At 33.9% G+C, this 14,222-nt stretch overlaps 1 protein-coding gene across 1 annotated transcript in view; it reads left to right on the top strand.

The window, feature by feature from the left end:
* The first annotated feature begins 1,300 nt into the window (after positions 1 to 1,300).
* Positions 1,301 to 14,222, top strand: part of LOC109053087 (frizzled-3-like) — a 31,319-nt gene continuing 18,397 nt past the window's right edge. The window contains 2 exon segments of the mRNA XM_042773565.1: positions 1,301 to 1,603; positions 3,033 to 3,574. Coding sequence (XP_042629499.1) covers positions 3,125 to 3,574 — 450 coding nt within the window. The 5' untranslated portion in view covers positions 1,301 to 1,603; positions 3,033 to 3,124.

The following is a 14,222-nucleotide window of genomic DNA, read 5'->3' as shown; positions in this document are numbered from 1 at the left end:
AAACACACATTTTTTTTAAATAATTTATTGTATTTAGTAGTTTAATGAACAATTATCTAAAATGCAATTAACGTAGCATAAAAAATGAAGTTTTAAAAAGCCTAACAATACAAACAAATGTTTTTGTCTCCCCGAGGTGGATGAACAGCATTAACTTTCACTGACCCTTTGTTAGACTGAGAAAAACAGTTCTCATTCTTGTTCATTCTGTTATCTCAAACTGGCCACATGTAAGCTGATGTAGTGTTCTCAGTGTTATGGTACAGCTGACCTCATTCACTTCACTGCACCTGTTGGATTGCTGGACATCTGCTGTTCACTCGAAGCGTCCGAGACAAAAACCTAGTTATCAGACTCAGCTTTGTGGTTATTACTTAATTAATAAATAAAGAGAAAGAGAAAAAAAAACATCAACTAACCTGCTCCCCTACTTAAGTTCACTGTGAAATTTAGTTTGAGGGAATTTTATTCTATAAACCAGTAGCCTGACATATTTGGTTATATGTTGCTGTATACACATACAAGTAATATTTTATCATTACCTTTTTATGTCACTGCTTTTATTGAGCGTTTGTTATATTACATGTATATGCATAAAACAAGTTGAACTTCAACTGCAGACAAAAATGTAACTTTAAAATATATAAAACAGAATTTAGTTATAATTTAATTCACTCACTTACTAGTTTAGAAATTAATTAATTAAATATGCACCCTTGCTGTGCTCCAGAGTTCGAAACGAGTTCTCAGGGACATGCGCAGTCTCTTCTCGCTGTTTTGGGGATGGAGCATAGAAATGCAATAAATTGATAGAAGGGAAATTATTGTGGAACTCGTCATAAAATGGGCGGGGATCGCGGCCGGGAGGCTGAACAGTAACTATTATATTTTAGACTCTCACTGTGTATTTCAATTAGACAGTAATAGAAGTTTCTGAGTACTGTTATGCAGGTGTAAATAATTGTATCGACCGCATTCGAGGTAACGCGGAGCGGTTTTGTTCACGTGCTACCTGTTACTTTTCTCAGCGCTGGTAAGCCTGGACTAATCAAAGTCGAATGCGATTACCTTAAGATAGTATTTCAACTAATTTTATAGTAAGAGCTGTCAAAGATTTTTTTTACATTTATAAAAAGATACTAATCGTTAGAATAAATGCACTTAAACGATTACAGATTTTATTGCATGAACTTATCTAACAAGACATTAAAATTCGTTGGATTTGAATGCGGCTCAATGGCAGACTGTGCTTTTGAGCCACCACGCGCCCGCTGGAGGAAAACAGGTTTCTATCTATCTCCCAGGAAACAGCTGAAGGTGGGGCGAATCGGGAGTTTCGCTGTGAATATTCAAAGCCAGCAGCCGTCCGTGACTCTCTTAATGTGCTCGTTTCGGGTAGTTTACGATTTTTGTATCCATCAGCCTCTCCATGCAAATAAGCAGCCGGAGCGCGCGTGCTGATGTTGTGTGACTGTTGCAGCGCGCGCTTCGGTGTGTTACATGATTGTAGGTGCTGAAATCAAACCTGCTGCGTAAATCTACACCGAGAGACACACTGTATTGTATCATATGGAGGAAACCAGAGCAGCTTTGCCAGGGAAAGGTAAAGTTTTACATACATTATATTACACGCACTGTTCACGTGTTTTGACATAAATGTGTTTTTATCCTTTATTTCATATAATCATATGTTCTGCTTTCCTGTCTGAACTTGAATGTTGATTAATGTTCAGACATGAGGAACCCCATCATATGAGTCCTGCATGAAATATCAGAATATTCGGAATATTTGAATATGTATAATGCAACACCCTTTAATGAAATGAAGAATATAAGAATATAATAATTTTTCTATTAATGTGTTTTCATATTAGACAATTCCTGAAGACTTTTTTAAAAAATTACTTTAAATGTCAGGTTGCTGTGTTTCCTAGCTGGTTGGAGCAGGTTGTGTGTTTGTAGACTCACACTAACATCCTGTTAATTCATTGATATAACAAAACCAGCACCTATAAATTCAGATTTAACACAGTCAGGATTGAGAAGGGCTGAGTGAAGGGATATGTGAGAAAATGTGTCCTTAAATATTATTTACTCACTGACCATATTACAATTACTCTCAAATTGTTTATCTCACTGTGTGTGTGTGTGTGTGTGTGTGTGTGTGTGTGTGTGTGTATATATATATATATATATATGTATATATATGTATATTTACAGTATATATATATATATATATTGATTTTATGCATTTCTGTTTTAAATGCACAAATTAATCCAATGTGTATTAATCATGTTAACCCATGAAGAAAGGTCATATTTAAGATCAATATTAAATAAAAAAAATTTTAAATAATATTTTGCATAATGAAAATGAAGTATTTACGATGAGTTTTTTTTTACATTACACTTTTTAAACATTATATTCATGACAATTAAGCACTTTTCTCCCCAATATTCACAATACTGTAACACAAGAAAATCTTGTTCTCATTACAGTAATACAGTAATGAAAGTCTGGATGCAGTGATTTTTTTTATTAAAATAAGCATTAATTAAATTCAGTAAAATAGATACTACTGTAATGTATGATTTCTTTTCTAATTTTATATTTTATTTAATACTTTAGCACTATTTCAGTATTTTCTTTCACATGCACTAATGCATTTTTTTTGCAGTAATGCAGTTGTCACAAAACAAAATCATAAGGCTCCTAAAATAGGTTTGATTTTTCTTTTTGCAAAATATAAGTTTATAAATTGTCACCTAGATAATACATAGTTGGTTTTGGTTTACAGCTGTTATAACTTATAACAAATATCCTTGTTTTAAATTGGTCTTTTAATATATGTCATGGCTGTACATAACAGCTGTTTAAATGGTCTTTCCTGCTACAGTAACTTTTGAAATGTTGGGACAACATAAGTTGGAGACAATCGTTACAGGTATCCATAACAAATATCATCCACTTAAAAAACCCTCTTAACAAATATCCTTGTTTTAAATTTGTCTTTTAATATATGTCGTTACAGGTATCCAGTATCAGTCGTAGCCACGTCCTAAACCCGCGTTTGACGGATCCATTGAAGACCACCCTGAGCAAAGGCAGCTTCTGTAGTCTTGTATGAATGTGAGAGGATGCATAAGACTGTCGAAGGGTCTAGCGTGCACTGACCCGAGACGCCGGTCAACAGCAGGTATCCTTGAGGACAGAACAGGAGGGAGATGGAAGCGGTCGATCATACACACTATGGGTGTGGTGGATTTCTACGTAGAGAATAAACCCTTGTGCTTGCGTTCAGCCTCTCAGTCCTGTCCCGCTGTGTTCTGCCAATCAAGCATGGGGCACATTGTGGATTTCCCTTTGCGAAGGATGTGGCTCTTCGGTGCTCTGCTGGTTCTGTCCCAGTTCACGAGCAGTCTGGGCATCCTCATGGATTCGGTGGGCAGTCACAGCATGTTCACCTGCGAGTCGATCGGCCTCCGAATGTGCCAGGATCTTCCCTACAACACCACCTTCATGCCCAACCTCCTCAACCACTACGACCAGCAGACGGCCGCTCTGGCGATGGAGGTAACCATGCTTTTCCTTCTGCTCTTATACAGCAGGGATTTAGAGAAGGTGGCAGGAAAACTAGGTTGCCATGGAGCTTGTTGTTGTGGAAGCTTGTGGTTGGTGCTTTGATGAGCTCAAATAATTTAGACTGACGGTGCCTCTTGATAAGTGAACTAAGTTTAATTTGATATTTTTCAAACTTAAATGTGAGAGCTGCGGGATTTTAATTTATATTTTTAGGGGTTTTTCTTAAATTATAATAACCTACCAAATTTTTACGAAATGAACAAAAAAATATTTTGAACAGTCAGATCATAATGACATTTAATAATAAAAACTGTGGAGCATGCTTGTTCAGGACTTTCTGGTACTTTTAATGCCTGCCACGGCCATTTTGATTAATCATATCCATATAAAATGCAGTGAGATCATTTTTGCCCTGAGGATTTTTTTGTGTGTGTGTGTAATGGATCTGTTATTAATCAAGAAAACAAACTTAGGTGCTGATATGTCTGTCGTAAGGATAGGAGATGTAATCTCCTTTTAATAAAAAGGCTAAAATAATTAAAAAAATAAAAAAACAGAACATTTTCAAATGCAACATTTTTCTCTCTTTTGGTTTATTTTAAATGTTAATTAGATAAACCTGCTACAGATTTAGGTGTGTGAGGTACTATATATTTTTGGATATTAAATTAATTTAAAAAGATCACATGATCACATTATGAACATCCACAGCATTTGAGAGACATTTTGACTTAAAAAGGGGGAAAAAATATATTGCTATAAAATATAAATCATATTATAAAATGTATATTGAAATATTTTTAACAACACATATTATTAATTTTTAATAAATATATAAATAATATAATAATTATTCTAATTTAATTATAAAAAGATTATAACTACTCTTCTTCCCGCTATAAATGATACATATAAATATAAATACATTTCTTCCCGCTACATAATTAGAAATTTTTAGATATTGATTATATAGATATCAGATGTATAACTAATTATCTGTATTAATTATACATTATTTGTTTGTATAATAGTCCATCTGTTACAGAAATATCTAGAGGGGATGTCAAACAGCTCCATGAATTCAGTGAAAAGCCATTGTGGCGTCTCAGGAATGGCATGCTCGTTGAACTAATGGTGCTATCTTACATTCTTCCTGGTTCTAACGGCCTCGTTATCTGCTGAGAGCTGTAATGGCTGGATTGATTTGAGGCGTGGAGTAATGCGCTTTCTCCCATTGTTCAGTCAATTAAACACGATGAAGAGCATAAGCGTCCATCTGTGTTCTGAAATCACAACAGAGCAGCCGGAGGCAGTGCCCGCTGTAGGTCTCGGGGGTCACCTGAGGTTCATGGTGGTGTACAGTATCCTCTGTGGATATGTGTGACATCACCCCGAGATTCCCTGCTGGTGAACCATAAAAACAGCTCTTACCCCCCTCTGTGTTTGCCCCGTGCTGCCCCTGTGATGAGGTAGATGAGATGAATCAGTTATCTGATACACTGCTCTGAAGTTTCTGTTGTTCCAGCAATACTGAAATTATTTTAACTTGCACCTTTACAGAATTATTCCTTTAATAACAGTATTATCAGTATTGTTCCCAATATATTTTTTTCTTAAAATTGTTTAACTTCTTTACAGATTCATCCCTTACAGTTGTTTGATTTTCATATCACTATAAATACATCAATAAATCATATCTTAAATTAATTAAAAATAATTTCACATTCACAGTGTATAAAACATTAATACAAAAAATACATTCACAGCGTTTTAGAGACATTGGATATTATCTTTTGACTGAAAAATGATTTTTTTTATATAAAATGTGTATTTAAATATTTATAAAAATAATATATAATTAAAATGTAATCAGTTTAAATAAATGTATATTTATTTTAAAAATTTAATTATAAATGCTTCGGTTGCTCTTAAAAATGACTTACAATAGAGGCAGTAAAATGTTTTTTTTTTAAATACTTTTTGTGTGTGTGTGCAAATGTTTAATGTGGTGCTGCTATTGTTCCAACATTACTGAATGTATTTTTTAAAGACAAACACCTACATCAGTATTGTTTACAATAATTGTAATAATATTATTATGTGATATCATTATATTACCTTTTTGCAGATTTCTATAGATTCCCAGATTTATATTCCCAGATTCATCGCATGCAGTCTATTGATTTTACAAATGCTATGTGATTCAGAATTTTTTTTAAACGAATCAGTGTGAAAGAAGGATTTGTTCGCAGATCGACTGTGACTTGCACAAGAGCTGTATGTTTCTTTTCCTCTTCATGAGCTCGGATCAGATGGGATTATGGAAATCTTGTGTGTATGTTGACTAAAGTTTCTCTGTGGTGAATGAGGCCAGGTGATTAGTTCTGACCCTGATAAAAACCTTAAATATAGGTTAGCTATGTATTATGTGCTTATGTTGAGCTGGATTCAGTGCTCGTGAATCAAATCCTAGCAGAAAGATATGCTTTTCACAGTAAAGTTTGTACTTACAGAAGATGAATATCTCAATACATTTTTTTGTGAATATAATAATATTTCTCTGAAAATAATCATTTATATATTTTTATTTTTGCATTTAAAATTATTAGGATTTTATTTATTTTTTTTGCATTGTGACATTATTTCTATTATGAAAAGCACAAACATATCCTTTCAGATTCTGAATTTTTATTACTGGAAAAAAAATCATGTTAATACGGTGGTGAAAACCATGCTGATACAGTGTTTCTATTTTTATTAAAGAATGCATTAAATTCACTATAACAAATACTACAATAATGTACTTTAAAATTTTAATAATTTGTCATTGTTTTTCACATTACAGGACTGATAATTTGGGGGGAAAGTGCTTTACTGTCATAAAAGAAAGTGAAAATCACAATGCATTTTTGGATAAAAAAATATTTTAAATCTTACTTTGGTGTGAAATATGGCCTGCTTAGATTCTAGACAGGTTTCATGAGATGTAGCCAGTTTCTGAAAAGAAAAAAAGCCTTGATTAATTTAATCTGTTAACACTTAGTTCAACTGTTTAAGTTTTCAACAGCTCCAAACACTAAGTGATTTCAAATGAACTGTGGGTTTCCTTGATGTTGAACCAAAAGCACTCCAGCTTCCCGCCCTGCGCTGATTAAAGATCTCCAGGGGAATTTACTGTCTGGGAGGTTTTGGGGTCTAGACGCCCTCATTGTGATGCGAGCAGTGATGCTGTAAGTGGGCGGAGTCTAGGCGATAATGACAGGCCTTGTGTGTGAGGTCATCAGTCACTGGCTAAAATGTTCAAAATGTAATTCTAGCATATTGATTTAATGCATGCATCACATCAAAATGACTAAACATACAGATATCAGAATTCAGAAAGGGACATTCAAGTATGTATTAACTGCTTAACTTTTTTTTTTGTTTAAATAATGATTCAAGAAAGAGATTGTAAATTTTATTACTTCAGGTTGCATTTTTAAAAGCAAAATTCAAGTCAAGTGCATTGCATTGTGTGATACAGTCTGTCACATGTTCTGTTTAATAATGCACATTTTGGCAAATGTAAAAGGTCACTTGTGTAATCCAGGCTTACAGGAAATTTGCATACTATGTCACACAACATGCATACTGCAGAAATAGCACAACTAGTATTCTAATGTGCTATTCTGGAAGATTTTCCACAGGAAAGCAGAAAAACGTGGATCTGGAATAGAAAGCAAGTTGCTATTTTTATGCCGGCCTGTATGCTGATGAAAGATAATGCATAGAAAATGCAAAGAACTGCTGACAGGTATGTTTTCAGCATCTCACTAGCGTTGGGTTTTTAAGATAGAGTGTGAAATTAAAAGTAGTTCAGCTCGGAAAAACACGTCTGCATTCAGTTCCAGTCTGGCTGTTTTGGAACACAAGAATGCATCCTGTGTGAACGGCCCTTAATTCTGTACGTTTTGGTGTGCATTCAGATTGAAATAATTGTAATGGTGTGTGGTTTTTCTGTAAGACCCCCTGTAGCTTCTACAGAAGTGCACTTCAGTTCTCTCCGTCCTTCTTAACTGGGTAGAGGAACACCGTAGTAACAACAGTAATTGTACGGCCTCAAAATGGACAAGCTTTAATGTTCCCTGGAGGCGGTCCCTCGTGCTGACCTCTGACCCCTGAGGATGAAGAGTTGTCATAAGCCCTCCACTTTAGATCGGCCTGTTTCTGCATCAGGGTTACCCTGGTACGCCTGTTAAAAATGTAAGGAAAGAGCGAGACCTAGGACGAGAAGTGATCTTGATTCAGGACAGGAGGAGTGTGGGAGCGGGCTGTCCTTTCTGTCTTCTGTTTTTCTTCCAGAGCTCAGATGAAGGAAATAACTCCCCATTCAAGGCCCTTGAGTCTTTCACGCCTGTGTGAAAGTAAAGGGCCGCCCAGAGCCAATTGGTGACCGCAGAAGGAGTTTATCTTTGTTGTTGTTCTAGGAGAGACAGGATGTGTTTTATTCTCCGTGTGTCCCTGCACGCCACAATTTATTCAGCCGCTCAGAGCAGCCAGCGTGTTGTCGTGTCACTCATAAGGACGATTCACTTCTTGTTTTGTGTCCTCATTTATAAGCACTCAATCAGTGTCTCTTTACATCCGTGAGCACAACAGTACTGGGATATTTTACAGCATTTTGAATGCATAAGTGTTGCAAACTCTACTTTTCACCTGTCAATAAATAAATCAATCAATAAATAAAAATCTGTTAGTAAGGTCGGTAAGTTTTTTTTTTATATTATTTAATTTATTCAGCAGTATGACAGTAAAGACAAACGTTATTACAAAAAAAATATATTTCAAATAAATGCTGTTCTTTTGAACCTGAAAAAATATTAAGCACAACTGTTTTCAAAATTGAAAATAATGAGAAATGTTTCTTGAGCAGCATCATTTCTGAATGATCATGTGACACTGAAGACTGGAGTAATGATGCTGAAAATTCAGCTTTGCATCACTGAAATAAATTACATTTTAAAAGATATTCACATAGAAAACAGTTATTTTAGGTTGTAATAATATTTCACAATATTACTGTATTTTGATCAAATAAATGCAGCCATGGTGAGCAGAAGATGTTTTTTATTTCAAAAACATAAAAAAAAACTTAATCTCAAACTTATATACAGAATTGCAAGACTTATGTATTCAAAATGCTGAAAATGATTACATTTATAATCATATCAGATTACAACAATATTGTAGTGTCTGTGGTGTTACTCATTTTTAATATGTGTAAAAATTAAGTATGCATTTTTTCCCTCATAAAAATACAAAATGCTAAAAAAGCCACAATTTCAATAACTAACACCTTACCTCAAATCATAAACTTTTCCTCTAGTATAATTACAAAAAATCAATTTTTTTGCTCTAGAGTAATTTCAAATTGAAGTTAAGCTTAAAGAGTGTCTTTTGAGGAAATTGTGTATGATGATGATTTAAAAGTGCATTTTTACATTTTCTGAAGAAATTTGAGTGTGGTTCCACCTGAGCAAGTTTTGCAAAGGTGTTGCTATGGCATTTTAAATGGTTTTAAGCATGTTGCTGTGTGGTTGCTAAGATATTCTGGGTGGTTGCTAGGTGATTGCTTACTGATTCAAGTCTAAAGAATCTGCCTTAAAGTATCTGTGGTGTCTCTATAAATGACTTCTGTGTGAATCTGTGATGGTTTAATCATTTTAAATAAGCTCAGATCTCTTCAGCTGACAGTAATGATGTAGTGTGGAATCGGCTCTCACTGATTAATACAGCACAACTTCTCTCTGAGATTTCAAACTGTTCTCTCAAACCCAAAGATTTGTATTTGCTGCCAGAAACCCGGGATCTTCATCAGGGATGTGGAGCTGCAGACAGACTCATGGGAAACACTCTGATAGTATCTGACAGTGTTCTGGGCCGGAGGGAAGAATCTGTTGCGTAAGGACTCTACAGCTCTGGCAGTTCAGACTATCTAGTGCTCAGCAGTTTGTCAGAGCTTGTTAACTTGAAGCTTGAGCTACCAACGGCAAACATTTGTATTTGATATTTGAATGGGTTCTCTGTGTCCTCCAAGACTTCACATTCAGTGTTGACCTGCTTTTATTAATGGAGTTTGCTAAGACAGGCGTCATCGTTATAATTGCTTATACTTGGGCTTTGTGATTGGATAATAATTTTGCACAATAATGTTCTGGATAAAAAATGGCCAAATTATCCCACAGACTTACATTGAGGAAGCTGAGCTTATATTTACAAGATGACAACTAAGCCATTAAGCCTAGCATTGTGTCGACAAGTTATTCATAAATCTTATTAGTTATTTAGTTGACTCCTAAAGTGGTTCACGACTAACTAAAAATAACATGAATTTTGTACGATCCCTCTCGTTTTGGTCAAATAATGAACATTTTGAAGATTCTGCAAGATGTTTGTACAATTCTGACCACAACTGAATATATGATTAAATGAATGTGAAATCTGTGATTTTATTGGTCATTTGTACTTATGAAATGACTAATGACTGCTTTAGGAAGCGCAGTCTTTCAGAACTCATCAGAAGCGAGTATGGCACACACACAGCGCAGCAGGGAAAGGTGAGCGATTCTCACATTAGAAAGACTTAAACCCTTTGGTTTTCTCACAAACTCTCTCTCTGCAGAGTTGGTAAACTGGATTTTCCACTTGCACAAGATCTGTTTGCCTTCTGATTTCACCTGTTCAGATCAGATTTCACTCTTTTTTTCCCATCTCCAAATCTGCCAGAAAACACTGTCAGGCAGGATTCCAGTCCAGACACCTGTATTACCCTGCAGGCATCTGTTATGAGACTGTCTTTGTAGACAATACTATATATACTATGCATGTTTTTAGTTTTGTATCATGGAAATACCATGTATCATGTAAATATGAATGTGGTAATCATTCAGTACTGTGGTATACATCAAAGTTCCTTGGTGTTTCATTGATGTTTTAGACATTTATCATGATAATACCATGTTTTGGGGCAGATATCATGGTAATGCCATGTATTCTTTGCATTAATTCCATCATGCAGTACTTGATTTAGATCATTCAGTTCTTCAGTATGTATTTGGCATTACCATGAGGTTTAAGACATATACCATGGTATATGCATGTGGTAATCAAATATCATGGTTGATGTCAAAGTACAATGGTAATACTTTGATTTTACACCATTTAGTACAATGTTGAAGTACCTTTGAGTATCATTGTACTATGGTGTACTATGTATATAGCACTACTCTATATTAAAGCACCCTGGCATTACATGGTTTATCTTAATGATATAACATGTTTTTTAGACATGCATCATGGTAATGCCATGGTATTCTTTAAAAAAGTACCATGGAGCACCATTGAAATGCCAGGGTATTGGCAATTGCATGCCATCATTGATACTGCCACAGGACATTTTTTCTTTTTTCCTCTTTCTGCAAAACTCAAAATAGCGCCAGCCCTTGTCCAGATAAATGTGCCTCCTTTTCTACCTAATCCACACTGAAATACAGTAGGTAGACATCTTAATGTGTTATTTTTCTCACGAAGAAGTTCTCAAGTAGCCCAGGAAGCCGTAAAAGCATGTAGCCGTACTCTGAAAGCTGGAGGCTTTCAAAGGTAACCTCTATTCATCGATTCTTTAAATGGATCATGAGTCTGACAAAAGAAAAACAGGCAGAAACTTAATCCATCCATTGAAGTGTTAGAGGAGTGGCTCTTGGCGACTGAGAGACAAATGTGCTCTTTTGCACCGCTGCCAGAAACCCAGCCGCTTCCTCGGGCTGCTCCTCCTACACAGTCTGGGCTCGCTGGCACGGCGGCGTGGCATTCACTTCAACCCCGCAGTGTTTTAATTACCATTACTGTCTTAGACATGGAGATTAGGCTAAATAATATGTATGAATCTCTCTTTCGGAAACGTGTGAGTGGTCTTGATTAATTACACCTTCACGTCTCACTGACAGACGAACAAAAAGATACCTTTGCAGAAAATCCAACGCTTATGTGCATTAGTCTTGCTTTTTTTTTTGCCGGTTATACTTCTTCACAGTGTGAAAGGTATAATATGAAATCTGTAGAAAATAAATAATACTTAAAGCATAAGTATGTTTCATATATTTTTTCTTTGGACAATACAGTATATTCCACTTATTCAATACATGATGTAGATACAGATGTGAAACACCTGTCATTTTAAACACAGTAAATATATTAAATTGGGCCTTCTTTAAATTTGGCTCTTTAATTTTGTTGTTATGTTTAATGTTAAAGAACTATATTTGTTTGTATAAATTTTAATTAATTTGTTATATTAATTTAATAATATTACTGAATGTGTATTAAATATAATTTTGTTTATATAATATATTAAACAAAATAAAACCAATAAAAAGTAAATATACATACACTCATTTGTTATATGTATGTATGTGTGTATATATATATATATATATATATATATATATATATATATATATATATATATATATATATATATATATATATATTTATTTATTTAATATTACTTTTTATTGTTTATTTTAATATATATGTATGTGTGTGTGTGTATATATATATATATATATATATATATATATATATATATATATATATATATATACACACATATCATATATTAAAATAAACAATAAAAAGTAATATTATAAATATTGTAATATTGTAAAAAAAAGTAAAGAAACAACTTTCACTCAGAAATTACACAGTAAATTTCATTAATAATTACAATGAATTGGCAAGTAACACATTGAATTAAAATATTTTTGAAGTAGAAACACTGAAATAGTATTTTCATATAAAATATACTCCAATGATTTATTTACAACTTTGAAAAATATTTATTTAGTATACTATATATGTTGTTTTTTTCACTGTGGGGCTCCAAATCAAAATCTAATTTTGCATCTTCTCATTGCCTCTTCTCTTCATGGTTATTATTAAACATTTGTAAAGGTCTTGATGGCTCATATTTCACATTATAATGAATTTTTATCTGTTTATGATTTATCCATAAATCTGTTCATGGTTACCCCTTTACGAAGTATTGGATGCAATATAATAACAAATAATATAACACTCGATCAATGTTTAATGCATTATTTGCCCTTTAAAGGTATAGTTATGAATATGTAAACCTTATAATGTATTTCAACTGTCACTGTAGTTATTCAAGAGAAGGCAATATGAATTTTGCATTAAATTGCTTAAAGCACTAGTTCTCAGCCAGTAGCAGGTGTGTCACTATGGAGAGCTCTATATTTCCATACAGTCAAGTGGAGAGAGATATATGAGTATTTAAAAACCCTGTCACACGGGGTCAGGCATATACTCTGATGAGCTGAGCTTTTTAGGCCGCTCGTGCAGAATGAGCTGTAGATGTGAAGGGGCCTGTGATTTGTTCAGCGCGCCCAGCAGCTCTTGTATGGTGATGGAGACCTATGAGAGGAATCGTCTCTGAGAGTGGGGTCAGCGGGGTCGACATCCTCTGGTAGAGAGAGCTATCCGGTTCTCTTTCCGCCAGGAAGTTTGTGGCCATCGATTTTAAGTGCACATGCTTGAAAACACACGCTATGTGAGTGTTTACCACACACACATATTGAGAGCGATTGTGCCTGTTAAAAGCATGTGAGTAAGCTTCAGTGAAGTTCCTCCTGGTGGGACATTTCGGTGCTAGCGGTGGGACAAAGAAACTTACAGTAGTTTTGCATCACAGTTAGTGTATATATCACTAAATGGTTATTTTGGTAACACTTTACAATAAGGTCTCATTTTTTAACATTAAAGCATTAGTTGTTAATAGAAATACAATTGCTCATGTTTGTTAAGTGTGCGTTAAGTAATGTTAAGAGTAGGGCTGCACCATTAATCGAATTTCTAATCGCAGTTACAATTATGGATGCCACAATTACGTAATCGTTCAAAGCGACAATTAATCGTTAAAAGTCCACTTATGTTATTCTACATGCTTAAGATGATTTTTTTCTTTCTACATGTTATCTTAAGGGGTTTTCCCATTATTTTAATTTTAGTTTTAGTATAACTTTATAATAAAATTCATATTTTTACTTTTTTATAATTTAAAGAAGAAACCAATCCGATGTATAGTTGACATTTGAGGCTTGATACTATAGAAAAGCACTAAAAGTTTTTCAGTTAAGAGTGTTTTCAGCTTATTTTCATATAAAAATATGGCATACAGCTACATCAAACAATGGTATAAACATCATTCAATGTAAATTGTGATAATCATAATTAATAATCGCAATTACAATTTCAAGGGAATAATCGACAATTATGATTTTTGTCATAATCGTGCAGCCCTCTTAAGAGATACACTTTTTGATTTTAAACATGTTTTGTTGAAATTAACATTTTAAAATATTATTAAATGCTGTAGAACTATTGTTTATTGATAGTGTATTTTTACTATATTATATATTATATTAAACAAAATAAATTTGATATCATATATTATACTTGTGTGTGTAATGCATATATATATAATACATACATATAGACAGATATATTAGTGCTGTCAAACGATTATTCGCGATTAATCGCATCCAAAATAAAAGTTTTTTTTTATATATATTAGTGCTGT

Source organism: Cyprinus carpio, chromosome A17 (genome assembly GCF_018340385.1).
Source record: "Cyprinus carpio isolate SPL01 chromosome A17, ASM1834038v1, whole genome shotgun sequence".
Taxonomy (NCBI): Eukaryota; Metazoa; Chordata; class Actinopteri; order Cypriniformes; family Cyprinidae; genus Cyprinus; species Cyprinus carpio.
The sequence above is the reverse complement of the archived record's forward strand: the minus strand, read 5'-3'. Positions and strand labels throughout refer to the sequence as shown.